We start from the raw sequence: 21,584 nt of genomic DNA, 5'->3' as shown, positions 1-21,584 counted from the left end.
GAAAGTCACCACTTGAACGGTCATGGTGCACAACACAGACGGCTCACGGCCCCTGCCTGGGAGATCGCACCTCAGCGAACACCGGGAACGCAGCGCGAAACTCTCCCGAGAGCCGCGTCGGAGGCCCCACCCGGCACCGCAGCCCCAGACAGACCCCGCCCCCCCACAAGCGCCGCACAGCGCCGCGGCTCCAACCAATCGCCGCCCGCTGCGGCTCCCAGTGCACTACTGGTAGGCTCCTGCGTCTGTCCGTTAGGAGGCGGGCCCGAGGCTCCGAGTTTGACCAATCGCTGCCCGCTATGGCTCCAGGCACACTCCTGGTAGGCTCCAACGTCTGTCCGTCAGGAGGGTTGTGCGGCCAACAGCAGCGGGGGCGGTGTCCCGGAGGGCGCGGAGTTCCGGGCGCGCGGAGACCGTTGGGTGAGGCTACGCGGAGCTGGGTCGGGGTCGGGTCCCGCGCGGGGGTCGAGCAGGGTCAGGTGCGGGGTCGGAATGGCGGGCTGGCGGGGGTCAGGCGCGGGGCCGCCGCCGTCTGAGGGGATTCCTTGGAGCCGTCGAGCCGGAAACTGAAAGTTGGCGAGGTGGGGGCGGCGGGAAAGTTGGCGGCGCCGGCGGCCGCGGTGGCCGGGCCGGATGGTTCGGCGGCCGGGAGTCTTGGTGTCCAGTCTCGGTTCGGGGGTCTACAGCCCGGAATCATGAGGCCGGGATCACGGCTGTGGGGCCTACGAATCCCACCCGTGACTCACTGGGCCCAGGGCATCTCAGCCCCCGCTTTGACCGCGATGGGGACTGTGGTGTGGATACCTGGTGCCTCCTCTGACTGTGGCACACCCCTCCTCGGAGCTCCCGAAGAGCCCTCAGTTTCCGTTGGTCACCAATCTGCCCTATTGCCCTCTTTGGAGGTCTCCCCTCTATGTCACCCAGGACCCCCAGTTTCCCTGGAAGCTATCTTGATGCGCGGGGTGGGAGTGGGGGGTTAAATGTCAGGGTAGAGGTCCGATCCCAGGGCCCTTTGGAAGTTGATTCCAAGTATGCACATAAGACTGGATGGAACCCCAGTGCCAAATACCCAGGAGGCCCCTAAGTGGGAGAAGGCAGCTGCACGGAGGGGTGAGAGTTGGGGGACTTAGAAACCGTTCAGTGCTTTGGACACAGCAAGGTCCATTCATTGATGACTTGTGCGAAGCTCGCTAGGCTACCATCCCCCTAAGAGGTCATACCTTGTTGCCTCTGTGTCCCCTGTCTGTTACTAGCCACACCTCACTCTTGAGAAAAGTGGTATTTAGGGATCCAGAGTTACTGTTTTTAGGTGGGGGCCCCAACCAAACCCAATGTGGTGTTTGAGTCTTACTTTTTAAAAGAAAACATTTTATTATTTTTACTTTTATTTTTATGTGTATGAGTGTATTGCCTACATGTTTGTAAGTGTATCCGTGTCGTGCAGTGCCCCCGGAGGTCAGAAGAAGGTGTCGGATCCCCTAGAACTGAGTTACCGATGCTTGTTGGCTGCCATATGGATGCTGGGAATCGAACCAGGGTCTTCTGCAAGAGCAGTCAATGCTCTTAACCGCTGAGCCATCTCTCCAACGCCGGGTCTTACTTTTTAAAAATAGCTTTATTGCTGCACACTTTGCATCTTACAGCATTGACCAGGAAAGCTCACCAATTGTCTGAGCAGGTGGCCCCTGCCTGTGAAGCAGGCTTGTGAGGGGGAGGGCCTTCTGAATTTGCTATTCCTTTTCCTGGGACCTCCTAGTCTGCACCTGCTGCCCTCTTTATTGACCCCTGCCACTGCAGGTCCATGGAGCACCTCCACCACTCCTGTATACCTGACAGGGCTGGTGGGAGCCTGGAAAGGTCTGTGCAGGGAGTAGGGTGAGGGCTGTGTGTACACCCTGACCTCCCTGGCTTCCAGGCTCCTGCCCTCTTTCCTGAGGAATCTGGACTAGACTCAGATGTGGTCCTGGCACCTGTGACTGTCTCCCTGTGACTGCAGTGCAGAGTGGAAGTGTAGCAGTCACTTGGAGAAGCCTTCTTAGAAGGACTGCTTCCTGCCTGTCATCTCTGCTGTTCAGGCTTACTTTTTTTTTTGTCTTTTTTTGAGACAGGGTCTCCTGTAGCCCCAGCTGGCCTGGAACTCACTATGTAGACCAGATTGGCCTTGAACTCACAGAGGTCCCCCTGCCTCTGCCTCCTGAATGCTGGGATTAAAGGCGTGCACCACTATGCCTGGCTCAAGGGCTTATTTTTTGATGGTGGGATGCCAGCTCCCTACCTCCTGAGTGGTTGATACATGAATTCTAAGTATGGTATGGCAGGTGGATTCCATGGGAGGAAGTCCCAAGCTTGTACAGATGTGGACAAGATGGCCTGGGGCAAAAAAAAACCAAAAACAAAAACAAAAACAAACTAGAAAGAATTGCCCACATGGCCCTCAGGTTATGCCAAGTATAGACACGCAGCTTCAAGGCTCAAGCTGTACACCTGTTCTCCTTGTTTACTGGCCCTGCTCCCTTTACAGAGAGGGTGAAGGCTCTACCTGGGTTGGATGCCTTACTGGGCATTCATCACGTCACTGTCATACTTTGCCTACTCCTGTCCAATGAGGAGGAGGTGGCACAGTGGATGCTGGCCCTGTCCCCAGGGCCTGCGACCCAGGTGGCTAATGGGAGTTGGCATTTGGGGTAGACTGGGATTTAGGTGGGTGCCTAGCTGTGATGGAGTAGCTCTTAAGGGAGTGGGGAAAAAGTTAAGGACTTTTGAGTTGGGACATCTGGCATACATCCTAGGGTTAGGACGCTCTTGTTTGGAACAGAGGTCATGGGTTGGGGAAGGATGTAAGTATGGCACAGGCTGGCCTGGTTGCATTCCAGAAGGGAGCTTTGTGCTGTGCATCAGAGCAAGCTGAATTTTGGACTGTGGTTATTGATGTAGCTGCTGCTGTCCGTGGACCTGCAGTCCTGGGAGCAGACAGGAGAGAATATCAAGGCCTGGTACCCTCGTTTCTCTGTAGCTCTGTACTCCTGCCTTCCGACAGCCAGGCTCTTGGGTTGAGACTGCATCAAAATGGACATGGTGGAGGTTTAAGGAGTGGTGTCATGGAAGGACATGCTGGGAAGACAGCTGGAGTGGGGGCAGCGTTAGCTTTCATGGTTAAGATCCTGTAGTGTGGCCATATGTACTGAAAGCACAGAATCACGATCTCAGTTTAAGTTCTTTACTGGTGACCCTAGTGTTTTGTTTTTCGCTTTTGTTTTTGTTTTTAGGCAGAGTCTCCCTGTAGCCCTAACGCCTGGAACTGCTATGTAGACCAGGCTAGCCTTGATCTCACAGAGATTCACCGCCTCTGCCTCCCGAGTGCTAAGATTAAAGGCATGTAACACGTCATGCCCATGACCCTGACTTTAAAAAAAATTTTTTTAAATGCATATGCGTGTGTTGCTTGCATGTAGGTTAGTGCACCCGGTTCATGCAATGCCCACGGAGGTTGTCGGATCCCCTGGGACTGGACTTACGGACAGTTGTTAGCTGCCATGTGGGTGCTGGGATTCGAACCTGGGTCTTCTACAAGAACAACCAGTGTTCTTAAACTGCTGAACCATCTCTCCAGCCCCAGCCCATGACCTTGATTTTTAATAAGAGATTTACTGATTGCCTGAATAGATATCAGCAAACACTTCAGGAGAGAGGTCCTTTTCCCTAAAGATTTTGCTTCTTGTGATTTCATAGAAACAATTGTCAGGTGTTCAAGTTGATACAGGCTTCTATTTCATATTATGTTGAGCCAGAAAAAAGATGGGATTAAGTATCAAATAATTTTGAAGTGAATTTCTAGTATTTGAGGTGTCTCATACTCATTACTGTGTAGTAATCAAAGCTCTTACCGCTTACTCCAATGGTCTTATTTGTTAGAATGATACAACCAGATGGACTCATGTGGAGTCCCACCATTGTGTGAAGCAGTAGAAGGCTGTGGGTTGAACCATGAATTGGTGAGGCTTAAATCTCTAGCCAACTAGTGTCTGCTAGATACCCAAATACACGGGGACCTCCTCCCACCTTCCATGGCCAGGCTGTGCTGTGTCTGCTTTGGTGTCATGGTTTGGACCATGGTTTTGTTTTGTTTTTTTTTTTTGGGTCTTTTTGAGACAAGGTCTCCCTATAGCCCCAGCTGTCCTGCAGCTCACTATGTAGACCAGGCTGGCCTTTGAACTCACAAGACAGCCGCCTGCCTCTGCCTCCCCAAGTGCTGGGACTGCAGGCGTGCCCCACCACGCCCAGCTTGGACCATGTTTTTATAACATTTGGCCTGCCTATTTGAGAGTTGTTTACCAGTGCCACCAAACTTGGTTTACACATCAGATTCATAATACTGGATTTTATCTGCCAGATTTCAGCCCGTTCAGGGTGTTGGTACTCTGTTAGGGGAGCATCACCCCTTCCTTCTGGACAGTGGTCCCCAGGACCAAGACTGGAACTGTCCTTGTAAAGGGAATATACAGCTGGATTCCACTTAGGGAGGGGAAAGGGAAGGAGCAAAGCAGTAGCCAGGTGTCCCAGCCCCGCATTATCCTGTGTGTGTGTGTCTGTCTGTTTAGTACTTCTAAACTTGTTGTTGCCAGGCATGGGAGACTGAAGCAGGGGGATCACAAATTAGAGGCTAGCCTGGGCTACATAGAATGTCTCAAAAAATAAATTAAAACCTGCCCTTAGGTTCTCTGTCATTTCTGTTTTTTATTTTATTTATTTTTTTTAATTAAAAAAATTTTTTTTTGGTCTTTTTTGAGACAGGGTCTCCCTGTAGCCCCAGCTATCCTGGAACTCACTATGTAGACCAGGCTGGCCTTGAACTCACAGAGATCCACCTGCCTCCGCCTCCCGAATGCTGGGATTAAAGGCCTGTGCCACCACGCCCGGCTGTTTTTTATTTTTTTAAAAGCCAGGCGTGGTGGTATACAGCATTATTCCTAGCACTTGAGAGGCAAAGGCAAGCAGATCTCTGTGAGATTGAGGCCATCCTGGTCTACATAGTAAGTTCCAGGCTAGCTGGGGCTATAGGGAGACCATGTCTCAAAGAACAATAACAGAAAAATTTTTAAAATTTGATTTATTTGTACTTTATATGTATAAATGTTTTGCCTGCATGTATGTTAGTATACCACGTGCATGCAGTGCCTGCAGATGCTAGAAGAAGACATTAGATCCCTTGGAACTGGTTGTTAGCTTCCATGTGGCTGCTGGGAACTAAACCCAGGTCCTCCAGAAGAACAGCAAATACTCTTAACTGCTGAGCCATTTCTCTAGCCCTCTGTCATTTTTTTAAAATAAGAGATTGAAGAGACATGCATGGGTATTTGGTGATTACTTTTTTTTTTTTTTGGCCTTTGTTTGAGACAGAGTCTCCCAGGAGCCCCAGCTGGCCTGGAACTCACTGTGTAGACCAGGCTGGCCTTGAACTCGCAGAGATCCACCTGCCTCTACCTCCCAAGTGCTGGGATTAAAGGTGTGCGCCACCACGCCTGGCTTGATGATTACATTTTCATCCTCTTTAGAAACTCCACTTTATGCTTCTGTGCACATGTGTTTATGTATGTATTGCTTCAGGTACCCCTGAAGGCCTTCTCTTGTCTCTTGCAAAATTGACCCCCCATCCCCCACAAGGTTATGAGTCTAAATGGTTACAGACCCCTTCTGCCCATCCCTGAACTCTATAACTAGAATTGTTCCCTGCATAGCTTATGTCTGGAATAAATGAAGTTAGGGGTACTGGCCTGAGAATCCATACTTGCACACCTGGATGGATGACTGAGTAGGTGTCAGCTTTGTTCATAGCTGGCTGACCTGGTAGAGTTGTGATGTTCAGTAACACTGTTGTGGAACCTGTAGAGTCACAGTGTGTTTGGTCCCAAACCGGATGCTATGATCATCTGGCTTCTCATCTTAGTGTGTATGTGAAAGGCTTGGGAGCTGCCTGTGCCACCTGGCCATTGCTTGTGTCTGTTTGGGGCTGGTAACTGGCCATTTAGGGGCAGAGGTGCCTGGGCAGTGCCCTGTAGGAGGCTGTACAGGCCAGGCCTCTGAGAGCCTGCTGGAGCCAGAGGTGTGGCATGGGTTCTACTAAGAGCCTGTGGGCTCATTGGGTTTAGTGGGAGGGTCTTGTTCTGTTTGGGCACAACACTTTTGAGTCTTCATGGTGACCCTTAGAACAATCCTAAAAGATAAGATGTATTTACAAATCAGACTCAAATCCAAGTTTAAGGAGGCCTTTTATCACTAAGAACCCTGGAGTGTAGTGTGGGCACCAGTGCAGTCTTGGAGCCTTTGATTACTGGATGTTAGCTAGTAACTGCTCTGATTCTGGGGTTCTCCAAAAGCAGCAGTAATGGTGCCTGTTGCTGCACTGATGGTCAATGAGGCAGTGCCTCTGAGATTGCTGAGGGTCATATCCAGAAGGAGGGTAGATGCAGAGGTTAAGGCCCTACTGTTAATAGCCTTTAAAAAACTATATACTGTGTGTGGATGTATGGGTACATGTCATTGCATGTGTGTCAGAGGACAGTTTTGTGGAGTTCTCACCTACCACATGGGTTCTGGGGTTTTAACTCAAGTTGTTAGGCTTTCATAGCAAGTGCCTTTACCAGCCAAGCCATCTTACTGGCCCCAACTTATAAAAATTTTTTTGAGACATGGTTTTAACTCTGTAGCCTGCACTGGTCTCAAACTTGTGCTCCTCATGTCTCAGGCTCCTGAGTGCTGTGCCACCACACCCAGCTGGTATTATTATTATTATTTAATGTGTATGAGTGATGAGTGTATTGCCTGCATGTATGTGAGTACACCTGTGTCCTGCAATGCCGTGGTCAGAAGAGGGCATCAGATGCCCCTGGACCTGGAGTTAAGGATGGTTTGTAGCTGCAATGTGGGTGCTGGGAATTGAACCTGGGTCCTCTGCAAGAGCAGCCAGTGCTCTTAACTGCTGAGCCATCTCTCCAGCCCCATGGTATTATTTTTCTTTTTTAGGTTTAACTATGCTTTAAAAATTGGTTGAATTTGTTCTTTGATACGTGCATATAATGCACTCTGACCCCCTCCCACCCTCTTACCTGTCTCCCGTCATCATTTCCTCCTCCTTGTAAAGTCCTTTCCTACTTGCTTGTCTTTTTGTTGTCTTTTGTGCCAGCAGGATTTTTGTTTGTTTGGGACGTGGTGTTTCACTGTGCTGCTCAGGCTGTCCTCAAGCTCCTTGGCTCAAGCACTTCTTCCCGTAGCCTCCAAGTAAATGGGACTATAGATGTGAGCCTCTATGCCCAACCTTTCCAGAATATTCCTTTAGATTTGCTGCCAACCGGAGCAACAACCTGTGATGCAATGCCTCCGCCTCAGAGAGAGGGACACAACGTTAGGTGGGCATGTGTGAGCTGTGTCCCATGGGCAAAGGACTACCCAGTATCCTTGTCTTGGTCCTCCAGTGTTGGATCTGCCTAGGACAATAGAACAGCTCTTCTCGGTGCCCTGTGCAGGTCCCCTTCAGGAGTCATAGCCTTGGAAGTGGCTGTGCCTCTTTTGTAGAGAACTCACATCAGTGTGTAGGGTCAGTGTACTGCTTAGGAGGCAGCTGTGTGTAGTGTGTTGCTAGGGGTGAACCAGGAGAGGACTTGCTGTTTGTACTACAGCAGTTATGGGTGCCTGTCCTAGGCCTCAAGTGTTCTGAGTTGAAGTGCTCCCTGCTTGGACTGTCTAGTTGTATAGATGCACAGGTGAAATCTTTCCTCTTTGAGACTTATGGACATTGTAGAGGTATTTGCTGTGAGCTCTGCAGGCTGTTGGGCTTTGTCCCAGTGGACTCTCACTCCTGGACTTAACACCCTCTGAGTTGCCAAGGGTTGGTTCATGGGGACCAGCCACACTGGCGCCTGGCGTCTGAAAGCATTTGTTGAATGAACAGATGATGGCAGGTGACAGCTGTTCATGATGCATGGTGTAGGGTTATTTCAATATGTGTAATCAGAATTGAGATGCGCTTGAAGGAATAGTAAGCTGCTCATAAGTCAAATGATCATTTTTATAATGAGCTACTTTGCTTTGAAAGGCCATGCTGGTGTGTATCCAGGCATGTCCTATTAGTGCGTGAGTCACTCAGTGGTCTCTTGGGACTACAAGCACCTAAGTGCCAAGAGGACACAAATGACAGTGCATTTGAAAGAAGGGCCCTAGGCTGGAGTGTTGGGGGCGGGCAAAGGGAAGGGGTGGGGTCAGGCACAGTCAGTGTAGAGATCCTGCAGTTAGTTTTCTTCACAGTGTAGCTGGACACTGGGTGAGGTTGCCATGGTATTGGTGTGAAGGAGAATAGAGGGCAGGTGTCTGTGAGTGGAGGCAGAGCTGACAGAGTCAGCCAAGGGTTGAGTAAGGAGCAGACTCAGACAGAGCCTTCTGGGTTTGATGGTGCGCATCCAGTATCCCTGAGATGATGAGACCACGTTCAGGGAGACCACCAGGGTGTAGGGGACAGAGGGGAGGGGGTCCTTGGCTGATGGGCCAGTCACTGGGCCTGCTGTTGCAGTTCAGTCATTTTCTCAGGTCAGCAGTCTTAGGAGTAGGGGACCCACACTGTGGCATCGGACCACCCAACATTCCATTTTCCTCACCACAGCCTTCTACTGCTGCTTTGACTGCCGAATAGGGCTTTGCTTAGGCCTGGATGTGAATGCCTTAAGGCTCGTGGGCCAGCAAGGCCCTGTTGGGCTGCTGCTCAGACACGAGGCAGCCAGTGCTGCTGCTGTTCCTGCAGCAGGGGAATTGCATCTGGAACTTCAATGTGGGAATGGTTCTAGGAGGTGATTTGTTAATTAAATAAAATAAGACTGAGGTTTTTCTGGGAAGAGTGGACCCTTGGGAGGTGGCTTCTCTGTGCTACCTATAGCCCCTCTGCCTTCCCAGTCCCTTCAGCACATTTCAGACACCAGACACTACCTAATCTGCGTCTCAGGGCACATAACCGACTCCTTCCTGGAGCTCAGTTTCTGGATCTGAGCCCCTCCTTGGCTATAGTGACATTGGTATGCTTGTGCCCTCCCACTCCTCACCCCTTTCCCCTGTGCTTTCTTGTCTTTACTGGGACAAGCCTTCTCTTCTGATGAGAGCCAGCCCTTTGCCCACATCCTTGTTGCCAGGCTCTAAGGAACCCTGGTTGGGAGAGAGTATGGTTACTAGCTAGCCCCAGCCTGCTTTGGGGATGGAATATAGTAAGGAGGTTGGCACCAGGTGATGCTGTGCTCTGGATAGCAGCCTGACTGGCCAGCCAAGTGTGAGAGGCCATAGGCAGCCTTAGGGGTATTGTGCTGGAACTTGGGGAAGTGTAGTCCTCTCCACACCCATGTTACCATCCAGTTGTGTTCTCCTGGGCATCAGCTTGGGAGTTCCTGTGCTCTTGTCTGTCTGTCATGTGTACACTAACCTAACTTCAGCCAGGAGATCCAAGATGTCTGTCCTCAGGCTTCACAGTTTAGTGAAGGGGCAAGGAGTGGATGTGATACAGAGAGAATGGCCAAGACCATGATATGGAGATAGTGGCTGGTTGTCCTTTCTGTTCCCCTTGTTCAGTGTGGAAGAGTTCTGGCACCCTTGAGAGCTGATGAGGGTTGCTGCCAAATCCAAGGCAGGGTTAGTGTCTTTAGAAAAAGCTATTTTTATTTTATGTGTATCAGTGTTTCGCTTGAATGTATGTATGTAAGTGTACCAGATGCTTGCAGTGCTCACAGAGGCCAGAAGAGGGTGTTGGGTCCCCTGGAACTGGAGTTACAGACAGTTATTAGAATCAAACCTGGGTTCTCTGTGAGAGCAGCCAGTACTCTTAACTGCTGAGCCATCCTCTAGTCCCCTAAGGTTGCATCTTTGAAAAGAAACCTGGCATCTTCACTTATGCTTCAGCCTGAGTGTGAAGGCTCTCAAGGCTCTGAGTGGGGAGGTAGGGAAGAAGGAAGCCTGCTGTGATTACTCAGGGAGTTGAGATGGAGCTCAGTAGAGACTTCTGTGCTGATGAAGGAGGGAGGAGTCTGGGGCAGAGGGAGAACAGAAGTCCACGGCAGAGGTGGTTCTGTAGACATGGTGGTGCTTAGAAGAGGCAAGAGGAATAAGCAGCAGATAGATGATTTTCAGTGAAGCAACTTGGTAAGGATGACAGGTGCCAGCACTGAGCTGGAATGAAGAGGAGCTCTGCAGGCTGTGGGCTTGTGTGTACTACATAGAGAACTGATGCCACAGCACATGGACTAGTGCCATACTGATTGTGTTCCTTGCCCAGACATGGCCATCTCCAGGGTGCTGTCTAGGATCCAAGGAACTGGCAGATGGGTACTGTGTTTTAGAAGCATCTTAAAACATGCTTATTGTAAGAACCATGAGCACAGGATGGAGGATGCTGACTGTTATCAGCCAGAAGTGCTGCAGCCAGGACTGATGCCAGTAGGCCGCAAGCCCTCGAGTTGGTGCTCCTGGTGCCAGTGGGTCTCCTCTCACCTTTGCCGAGCCTTTCTTCCTGCATTGTAGCAGATTTGACTAGTGTAGACTTCCCAGAACTCTAAAGTCCTGTTTCCTAAGATCCTTTTTTGACTCAGGCCTCTCACTTTGTGCCTCCTGGTGAACTCTGTCACCTTCATTTTTCTCTGCAGAGGATTGTTCTAAATTGAGGTGTGATATGGTCTGTGTTTTTCCTTAGGGCTTCGTGGTGTTTGGGGGTTACAGCTCACATGGCTGCAGCCAGTGTGACCCCCCCTGGCTCCCTAGACTTGCTACAGCCTGGCTTCTCCAAGAACCTCCTGGGAACCAAGTTAGAGGCCAAGTACCTGTGCTCAGCTTGCAGAAATGTCCTGAGGAGGCCCTTCCAGGCCCAGTGTGGTCACCGCTACTGCTCCTTCTGCCTGACCAGCATCCTCAGGTGCGCGTGGCATGCTGCCTGGGTGGGCAGGGACAGGTGGGTGGCTCTGGTGTTAGAATTGTGCTGTCTAGTATAGAAATTGCCAGTGTAAATCCTCCTGGGTTTCTTTGGTCTTAGCACAAACCAAGATTATAAAATTTACCGTTGGAAAAACATTGAGTGTAGCCAAATGTGGTGCATTCTGGTTCCCAGCTTTGGGGAAATGGAGACAGGAAGAAATTCAAGTCATTCTTGGCCACATACCAAGTTCAAGACAGCTGCAGACCTGTGAGACCCTGTCTCAAAAAACAGCAGTGGAGCCAGGTGTGGTGGCACACACCTTTAACCCCAGCACTCAGGAGTCAGAGGCAGGTGGATCTCTGGGAGAGCAAATCCAGCTTGTTCTACAGTGAGTTCCAGCTGGGACTACAGGGAGACCCTGTCTCAAAAAGACCAAACCCATACACACAAACACACATACACACATACACACACACACACACCACCATCACCAAAACAAATAACAGTGTTGCTGGGGAGATAGCTCTATGATAAGGTGCTTTCTGGGCAAGCATAACTTGAGTTTGCTACCCACCATCCAAGTAAAAATGCTGTAAAAAGTCATGCTGAAAAACAAGGTAGATGTACGGTACCTAAGGAACAACGCCTGAGATTGGTCTCTGGCTTCCCCACGCATACACGTATGTATGCACTTGTAATAATATGTATATTATTACATACGTACAGTAATAGTAAAAAACATGGACTATATATTGGAATACTATTTTTGGACATGTGGGGTTGAGTGTATAAAATATTCTTAGCCGGGCATGGTGGCGCATGCCTGTAGTCCCAGCACTTGGGAGGCAGAGGCAGGCGGATCTCTGTGTGTTCAAGGCCAGACTGGTCTACATTGTGAGTTCCAGGATAGCTGAGGCTACAGAGAGACCCTGCTTCAAAAAGACAAAAAAAGATATCATCCTTGGGGCTCGAGAGATGGCTCAGCCGTTAAGAGCATTGACTGCTCTTCCAGAGGACCCAAGTTTGATTCCCAGCAGCTATGTGGGGTGACTCACAGCTGCTTGTGACTTCAGCTTCAGGGGATCTAGTACCTTCCCTGGGCACCTGAACACACATGGCATGCACTCACATAGACACATATGTTTAAAACAATCATCGTTGGGTTTGTGGGTACTAGAAAGTTTAGTGTGAGGCTTTTATCTCTTTAGCCTGCTCTGGGTGGGCAGGTTGTGTAGGTGATTGGCTGGCAAGTGTCGCTGTGCAGTAGTCTAAAAGAGAGGCAGCACTTGTCAGGAGGATGAGCACACCTAGCTGTTTCTGGTGTGTGTGAGCAAAGTGCCTTGCTCACAAGTGGAACGAATGGGGGCTCAGTGATAAAGCACTTGCCTGACATGGGTCGAGACTCTAGGTTAGATTCTTAGCATCATAAATTTTAAAAAAGGGAAGAAATGGCTTGGCCTTGCACATTGAAGTCCTCAATCCCCCTTTCCATGTTTGAATCTTCTCTGTGGTTAGAAACCCTTTAAACAATGTACAGTTGACATGCTTGTTTCATCAAAATGAGAAACATTAAGCACGGGTGCTGCAGAGCTGGACTGTGGGCTGAGCAGACAATGTCGGTTATTCTCCAGAACAAGCTTTACAGTGGGATTTTGTGCTTCCTCTGCCCCCACTAGCTCTGGGCCTCAGAATTGTGCTGCCTGTGTCCATGAAGGCATATATGAAGAAGGAACTTCTATTTTAGAGAGCAGTTCGGTAAGTACACTGTATTGAGCTAAAAATGTCAAAATGAGTTGGAAAATGTTTGGGAATTTCCTTTCATAACATTGGTGATAATGAGAATTTAGGAGGTTCTAGAAGTGGCCTCTTAGCAGATGTGAATGTGGAGAGTTTAGAGAGGTAGATGTGCAGACATGAGCTGGTCCTCAGTCATCCATGCTCCATGACCTGGCCCAAGAGGGAGGCACGGGTTGGTTTGGATAGGGGCTGTGATCGTGGATGGTGCTTCGTGGGCAGTGGGGTGCTGGGAGGAAGTGTAAACCAAGGATGTTCCTGTTCCCAGGCCTTTCCAGATAATGCTGCTCGCAGGGAGGTGGAGAGCCTGCCAGCTGTCTGTCCCAATGATGGATGCACCTGGAAGGGAACCCTGAAAGAATACGAGGTAGAGAGGCATCTCTGCAGGCCTGGGCCAAGGTGTCCTGGCTGAAGCCCACCCTTGGGCTTTGGGGAGGTTCTGCTCTACAAAGAAGTTTTAATGGAAGCTGTCTATCTACTCTTGCTGGGATGGGCCTAATAATGTATGTGGAGGAAGAGGCAACTGCTCCTTAGAAAGTGTTCCCTTAGTGGGGACATGCTTGTGATCCCAACACTTGGGAAGCTGAGGCAGGAGAATCCTGAATTTGAGGGGAGCCTGTTCTGCCTAGGGAGACCTTGGTTTTGTTTTGTTTCATCTCTTTTTAAAAACAATATCCTTTTTGAAACCCTTTAGAAGTAGTGCAGCACAGGACCGCACCATAGATCCTGGCATTTTTCTCCGTGCCTCTGTTTCCTGCTCTGTCTCCAGAGATGAAGAAAGAATAGGAGGTGCCTTGTGCAAGGATCAAGTGCCATATTGGCCTTGAGAGCATCATATTTGCCTAGGCAACAGATCTCCAATCCTGTGTTGGAAACTGCAGCTTCCAAGTTCAGTTGGATTTTATGTTGTGTCTCATACCCACAAGGGATGTTGTGTTGACACTGGAAATTGCCCAGGAAATGAGTACATTTGTTCGGTGGTCACAGAAAGGCTTCTAGAAGGCCAGGAACAGAGATGGAAATGGATGATGCCATTGTAGTGCGAACATCAGTGTAAGCCTATGTCATCTTTCAGCATCTTCGGTTAAGCCTGCATCACAAGGGCCATGTGGCTAGGCCAGGCCACTCCAGTCCACTCAGTTATCCATTCCTCATTCTTCTCTTAAACAACAACCTTCAAAAAGTTTAAATCTGAGCTGGGCATGGTGGTTGCACACCTGTAGTCCCAGCACTTGGGAGGCAGAGGCAGGCGGATCTCAGTGAGTTCCAGGCCAGCTGGGGCTACAGGGAGACTCTGTCTCAAAAAGACAAAAAATTAATTAATTAATTAATTTAAAAAGAAAAAAGAAGGAAAGCCTGTACCTGCCATGACAGGGATGGACCTTGATGACATCGTGCTGAGTGACTATGCCAGGCACGGAAGGCAGGGCCTGTAGGATTCCATTCACATGAGGTCCCAAAGTTGTGAAATTCATGATAGACAGTAGAATGGTGGGTGTGAGGGGCTGGGTGCTGTGACTGGTAGGTAACAAATTGTCATTTCTAAGGTGGGAGATACCTTGATGCCATCCCAAATGTCCTCATGCCTTTGAGCGGTAAAGGACTCTTTGCTCAGAACCCTGCTTTCCTACATTTCAGAGAGGTCCCTGTGTACCTAGACAGAGAACTTGGGGGTCTCCCACTGAAACAGTCCTGTGGGATTGGGTTTCAGAGTCCCTGTCTCCTTTCCTGTGCCCTGCCATGTGTGTCTGGCCATACTTCCCATGTTCTGTCAACTGACACTACTTTGTGGTCTCAGGCTCTGGGTTTCATTTTGCTGGGAGAGCAGTTTTGGACTGCATTTGGGTAGAGGAGGAGCTCTTTTCTAGCGTGGGGTCAGAGCCTGGTCAGCCACAGCCACAGTTGGCAGTGTGTTCCCAAAGTGAAATGCACAATGCTATGTGAGCACGATGGCCCCTAGGGAAGTGACAGGCTGAGGGTCTTTCCTTGGGGGGTGGGGCTGGGCAGGTACAGGGAGATGTGAATGTAGAGGGTGAAGTCTCTGCCCTTGAGGGTGTCTGAGAAACCCCTGTGGCAGGTAGAATAGCAGTTCCTAGCTCTGTGCTGGGCTCTGGATTCCTCTGGGGTCTCTGCTACCTCCAGGCTGGTGGTACAGGAGGTCAGTGACTGTGGGCCTCTGGCTGAGGGCCAGGGATTACAGCCAGGCCCTGGGCCTGGTGCCATGTGGCCCTGTAGGCATGCGGAGTGGAAAGTCCCTGGCTGCGCCCTTTGAGAGCTCTGGAAAGTCCCTGAGAGGAGTTGGGTTTGGTCACATGGGAGGGCAGGCACAGCTCTGCTGTGACTGATTATCGATAAAAAACTTCTCACTGGTGGTAAATGTCACAGGCCAGGGCAGAAATTGCATATTCTGTGCTCTGTGTGTAGTTATTACCACCTTTCCAAAAGTGATTTCCCTCCTCCTACCTGTCCATCTCTTTGATCCTTGGCTGTCACTGCTAAGACTATAACTAAAGCTGTTTTTAGTGGTTTAATCATTATGGAAACTTTGGAAAAGAAATAATGGAGAAAAATCCCACTTAGCCTTTGGCTTTGTTTTTCCTTCATGATGATGCCTTTCATTCTGAGACTGAATTTAAAGCCCTATTAGAATCTAATGTCTCTAGATTACCTGCCAAAGAACGTTGGTCAGATGAGTTTCACAGAGACCCCAGGTTGCAGGGCTGAAAGTAGGTACACATGGGGGCTAGGCTTCTAGGCAGGGACTAGGCAACACCTAATACTAGGGAGCCCCTAGCACTAGGGAGGTGAGTATGGTCTTATCTTATGGTAAGAGATTCAGTTGTGGGGCTGGAGAGAGAGATAGTTTAGTGGTTAAGAGCACTGGCTGCTCTTACAAAGGACCCAGGTTCAGTTCCCAGCACCCATATGGTGGCTGACAACCATTCCAGTTCCGGGGAATATGACACCCTCTTCTGACCTCCGTAGGCATTGCATGACACAGGTGTACTTACATACACGCAGACAATACACTCAGACACATAAAAATAAATCCAGCCAGGTGTGGTAGAACATGCCTTTAATCCCAGCATTCAGGAGGCTGAGACAGGCAGATCTCTGTGAGATTGAGGCCAACCTGGTCTATGTAGTAAGTTCTAGGACAGCTAGGGCGAAATAGTGAGACCCTGTCTCAAAAAAAAAATAAAAAAATAAAAAAATAAGGGGCTAGAGAAATGGCTCTGCAGTTAAGAGAATCTGCTTGTCTTGCAAAGGACCCAGGTTCGATTCCCACCACCCACATGACAGCTAACAATTGTCCATAACTCCAGTACTAGGGAATCTGACATCCTCTTCTGGCCCCTACAGGGCATTTTACACATGTTATGCACTTACAACAAGCAAAACGTTCATACACATAAAATAAAAATAAAATGTTTTAAAAAACCTAGTAAATAGCCGGGCGTGGTGGTGCTCGTCTTTAGTCCCAGCACTCGGGAGGCAGAGGCAGGTGGATCTCTGTGAGTTTGAGGCCAGCTTGGTCTACATAGTGAGTTCCAGGTCAGCTGGGGCTACAGGGAGACCCTGTCTTGAAAACACCAAAAACAAAACAAAACAAAACAAAAACCAGTAAATAAGTAGACAAAGAGAAATTCACTGTAATATTGCGGTCGCATTTGCTTGAAGTGTTAAATTTGAATTCTGATTGAATAAATGCCAGTTTATTTGAATTGTGTCTGTTAGGGCTGAGGGGGAAATTGAACTTCGTGCTGGCTGCCTGTTGGTACAGGTGTTTCGGCTGCCTGTAACCCTTTGAGCTAAGGACCTGAGTTCAACTCTCAGAGTCCATGTCAAAAAGTCAGGTATGGTAGTACACTTCTATAATCTCAGTGCTAGAGAAGCAGAGACAGCCATGGCCAGACACTCTAGACTAATTGATGAGCTTCAGCTCAGGCTGAACCTCAGATCCTCAGGCCCTGAGCTCAGCTGGGAATTTTAGGCACCAGTAAGAACACTGAACCCAGGCTTCATGCACATGAAGCATGTGCTCTACCACTGAGCTATACCCAGCCCAGGAGAAAAGTTGTATTATTGAAATTTGACAGGAGGATCAGGAGTTTGAGGTCATCCTGAGTTTTGTATGATCCCATCTCAAAAAAACAAAACAGCAGGGCCAGTCATGGTGGTGTATACCTTTAACCCCAACACTCAGAGAGGCAGAGACAGGAGGTCTCTTGTGATTTCAAGGCCAGCCAGGTCTATATAGTGAGTTCCAGGCCATCTAGAGCCACATAGAGAGACCCTGTCTCAAATGACAACAACGAAAAAGAAACAGCAACTTTGAGCAGTGGGCTAGGAGCAAGTCAGCGCTGGTGTTCCTGGGCCCGGCCCTTCCAGCTGTCCGCTAACCTTTCTCACCCTTTATTGACCACTTTAAAGCAAATGCAAGCTGCTTTATCAGTTTGTCTCTTATTTTTTTTTTTTTTGCAGTATAGGGGTTGGAATCCAGGGCTTGTGCAAAGGTTCTCTGTTACTATATCTGCAACCTTAGGGGTATTTTATTTTATTTGTGTGTATGTTAATGTAATATTACGTTCATGTCAGTACACATGTGTGTGCGTGCAGGTCGAGGCCAGAGGTCAACTGTGGGTTGTTTCTCGGGAGTCATCTACTTTGTTGAGTGAGGGTTTCCTCATTGGCCTGGAGCTCACTGATGAGCCTGGGCTGGCCATCAAGCCCCAGGGATTTTCCTGTCTCTGTTTCCCCAGCATTGGGATTACAAGAGGACTTTGCCATACCCACTTTTTACATGGGTTCTGGGGCAGGAGGTTAGGGAGTGCTGTTAAACTCGGGTCCTCATGCTTGTGTGGCAAGCACTTTATTAAGTCATCTCCCAGCCTCAAGTTATAAAGAATGACCTTTTTTTTTTTTTTTTTTTTTGGTCTTTTTGAGACATGGTCTCCCTCAGGCTGGCCTTGAACTCACAGAGTTCAAGGCCTGCCTCCGCCTCCCGAGTGTTGGGATTAAAGGCGTGTGCCACTATGCCCGGCCATAAAGAATAACCTTTTAAAGTTAAATCTTAGTAGCTTAACCACTTGTGCTTTAGTTCTATGTTCTGTAACCTATGAAGGCATAATAGCTCCTTGTGAGGTCCCTTTTTGCTTGGTTTGATACTATGGCATGCAGAGCACATGTAGGCTGGGCCAGAGCCCCTTAGCCTAGACTAGTGGTATGGTTATTCCAGCCTCTGGGGGCCCCAGCATTCGTGGTGAACTTTCTAACCAGCAGTGCCTTCCTGAGAGCCCTAGAGGTGCTGCTTCTACCAGCTCTTCCTTTCCTTGTCTAGAACCCCACCTGTTCAGGCAGCTCTGAGCTGCAGGCCTGATCCTCATGGAACCGAACTACCACCAGGCCCAGGCTTTGGGTCCTCCCTACCCTGTACTGGGCTGTCTCTCAGCCTCAGGAACTTACCTTTTTCTAAGGGTCTTGTTCCTGACAGTTTCTGTCCTCCACAGCATGGTCCTGTGTCATCTGCTTGAGAGCCTCTCCATGTGCTCAGTGAGATGAGCCAGGCACAGGGGATCAGTCCTGTGCAGTTGCATGCATGTGTCCATAGAGAGGGACATAGATGTTTCCAGGGGCTGGGGAGTCTGTTAATGGAGACCAAGTTTTCATTTAGGAAGATGAAGATTCTGTGGATGAACAGTGGTGGCTGCAGTGAACATGCTTCCTAAACGGACCTGTGTGCCTAATATGATTAGGGTCATGTGTTTTACCTGTGTTTTTATTAAAAGGCTTGGGAGCCAGGTATGATGGTGTATGCCTGTAATCCCAGGACTTCAGGGGTGGAGGCAAGAGAATAGCAAGTCCACAACCACCAGCCTGGCCTCATAAGATCATCTTTATTTTTTTTTCCTCTGAGATAGAGTTTTCCTGTAGCCCCAGCTGGCATGGACTTGCTATATAGAACAGACTACCTCAATCTCACAGAGATCCTCCTGCTTCTTCTCTCTAGTGCTGGGATCAAAGGCGTGTGCTACTTCACCCTGTGACCTTGTCTTAAAAAAAAAAAAAACAAGAACAGAAACAAAACAAAATGAGCTGGGCGCGGTGGTGCACGCCTGTAGTCCCAGCACTGGAGGCAGAGGCCGTCGGAGCTCTGTGAGTTCAAGGGATGCCTGGTCTAATAGTGAGTTCCAGGACAGCTGGGGCTACAGGGAGACCCTGCTTCAAAAAGACAAAAAAAAAAACAAAAAAAAAACAAAACCAGAAAGAAGACAGGACAAGACAGTTTGGCCAACAGGTCCCTTTGGTGGCCCTGCCCTGCTCTCTTCACCTTACAGTACACTTCTCTCAGCTGGGCTGCTGTGGTTCTGGTACCTCCTTGGCCTCTGTGTGCTGACTTTACCCCTCATGTGGATAGGGCTAGAAAGCCTGGGTCCTTCCTGGCTTCCCTCTGCTCTAGCCAGTACAGCACATCCATTTGGCTCCCTAAGCATATCCAGACAACCCACACCCAACCCTCTTGGCACCTTACTGGTGGCTGTCACCTCTTTCTTCATTAGTTAGCTTGACAGTGAGGCTTTGGGGGGCTCGGCTCCTCTTGTCACTTCTCTGTGCAGACTCCTCATAGTAAGACAGTTCTTGGAACAGTCTGAGAGGCCCTGCCCAGAACGACCTCAGGCCAGACAGTCAACTGTGGTTCTGGACTCCCTGATTTGCCTTCCTCTCTGTCTTCTGTGCGTCCCTGGGCTGCTCTGCAGGCCTAACTTCCCTAAATTTCCTGGAGTACTTTCTCCAGCCTCACTGTGCTCACCGCCCTGTCTGGGGCTCACTGGGTGGGCGCCTCTATGTTAGTGCTCATTGGTCAGTGGAGAGGCACAGCACATTGTGGTCACAGGCTCCCTCCTTTTGGTAGACTTATCCATGTTCATAGCCCTGCCTCATTCTTGGTCCATTGTTGGGATGAGTGAGTGGGCTCCTGGGTGGTCTCTGTGTGTCATTCTGGCCCTTCGGCTGGTTCTCCTCATAGCATAGGTCTCAGATTCACATCCTGTGCATTTAGAACAACCAGCTTCCGGATGGTTTCCCAATACCTTGGCCTGGCTGGAATTGTGATACCTTGGGCCTTTGCTAGGTGACCATACCCAGGGCTCCAGGTATTGGGAGTCAGGCAGCCATTTCCACATATCTCCATGTTTCTCTCATATATTTCATACATCTCCACTATAACATAAGATCCCCAGCATGGCCCTGCTGTGTGTCTTCATGCTGCAGAACAACCCGCTTTCTTCCTTGGGAGCTGACATGGGGAACCTAGCACTGGGTATGCAGTTGAAGAGGTGAGTGTCCTGGGGAGGCACCACCCACCCGGAGACTCTGCTCAGTTATATGGATGGGTCGGCATCCCTGGTTTCTCAAAGTGGGAAGAGGACACACTGACCTGTCGGCCTGTCTCAGGTCTGTGGAGGACAATTTCCATGGTGGGTGGGCAGGATGGCACAGAACAGCAAACCACATACACATGCCACAGCTGCCTATAGGGTCTGCATGCTGTCTTCAGTTACCTCCTTTTGTTGCCAGAGCTGCCACGAAGGACTCTGCCCATTCCTCCTGACTGAATGCCCTGCGTGTAAAATCCTGGTCCGCCTCAGCGAGAAGGAGCACCACACTGAACAGGAATGCCCCAAGAGGAGCCTGAGCTGCCAGCACTGCCGGGCATCCTGTAGCCATGCGGACCTGGAGGTGCGCTGGGCAAGTGTAGCCTGGGGACAGTGGCTACATCACAGGCATTGAGCTGGAGTTTGTTCCCCATGGTTGGTGCTGGCTTGACTTCTCTCTTGTCTCCATGGTGCCAGCCCTTTCTTGGAGCCATGAGAGTGGAAGCTTCTTGGTGGAACTTGGCTTGGGTTATGAAGTCAGTACTGAGTCACTTAAAAAAGTGTTTCACAGCCGGGCATGGTGGCACACGCCTTTCCCAGCACTTGGGAGGCAAAGGCGGGTGGATCTCTGAGTTCAAGGCCAGCCTGGTCTACAGATATATCGTGAGTTCCAGGCCAGCTGGGGCTACAGGGAGACCCCGTCTCAAAAAGACCAAAAAAAACAGTGTTTCAAGCTGGGCATGGTGGCACATACCTTTAATCCCAGTACTTGGGAGGCAGAGGCAGGTAGATCTGAGATTGAGACTGGCCTGGTAGCAAGTTCCAGGCCAGCTGGGGTATATAAGCTAGCAGGGAGACCTTGTGTCAAAAACAAAATAAAAACCCCAAAACAAAAAGTGTTTTGAAAGCTGGACATGGCGATTCAGCACCTGTAATCCCAGCACTCAAGGGGGTTGAGTTTGAGGCCAGCTTGGGTATGGTGTCAGACTCTGCCTCCTCCCCACCCTTCAAAGTGTTTTATTTTAGAAAAGTTCAAACACAGCAAGTAGCAAGGGCAGCATTGTGATTCACCAGACTGTGTGTCATTCCTCTAGACTGTAATTGAACAAGCCTGACTGCATGTCTTTTCGGCTGGAATAGTTCAGGATGCATTATCAGCACCTTTCCATCACTAACAAGTCACTGAGATAATCATTTTCCAAAGAGAAAAGTTGTATCTTTTTTTTTTTTTTCTTTTTTGGTCTTTTTGAGACAGGGTCTCCCTGTAGCCCCAGCTGTCCTGGAACTCACTATGTAGACCAGGCTGGCCTTGAACTCACAGAGATCCGCTTGCCTCCGCCTCCCGAGTGCTGGGATTAAAGGTGTGCGCCACCGCGCCTGGCTGGAAAAGTTGTATCTTGACTCTGGAGTACAAAGTGGGGAAGTGAGGAAGGAGGAAGGGACTAAGGTCCTCTACCCCTCTGAGGCGTATGGCCAGTGGC

General features: G+C 49.6%; 1 protein-coding gene across 4 annotated transcripts in view; it reads left to right on the top strand.

Annotated features, from left to right (window-relative positions):
• Positions 1-331: 331 nt before the first annotated feature.
• Traf2 (TNF receptor associated factor 2) overlaps positions 332-21,584 on the top strand; it is a 33,972-nt gene continuing 12,719 nt past the window's right edge. The window contains exons 1-5 of one of the 4 annotated variants that reach the window (XM_008841913.3): positions 332-420; positions 10,715-10,933; positions 12,610-12,688; positions 12,996-13,094; positions 20,306-20,467. In XM_008841913.3, the coding sequence (XP_008840135.1) occupies positions 10,746-10,933; positions 12,610-12,688; positions 12,996-13,094; positions 20,306-20,467 (528 nt within the window). In that variant the 5' untranslated portion in view covers positions 332-420; positions 10,715-10,745. Of the gene's footprint in view, positions 480-10,714; positions 10,934-12,609; positions 12,689-12,995; positions 13,095-20,305; positions 20,468-21,584 lie in introns of all 4 variants that reach the window. The other 3 variants (XM_029567738.1, XM_008841916.3, XM_029567739.1) reach the window with 3 other exon arrangements.

The sequence above is a fragment of the Nannospalax galili genome, unplaced genomic scaffold (assembly GCF_000622305.1).
Source record: "Nannospalax galili isolate Female #2095 unplaced genomic scaffold, S.galili_v1.0 scaffold1421, whole genome shotgun sequence".
In the NCBI taxonomy this organism is placed as follows: Eukaryota; Metazoa; Chordata; class Mammalia; order Rodentia; family Spalacidae; genus Nannospalax; species Nannospalax galili.
The sequence above is the reverse complement of the archived record's forward strand: the minus strand, read 5'-3'. Positions and strand labels throughout refer to the sequence as shown.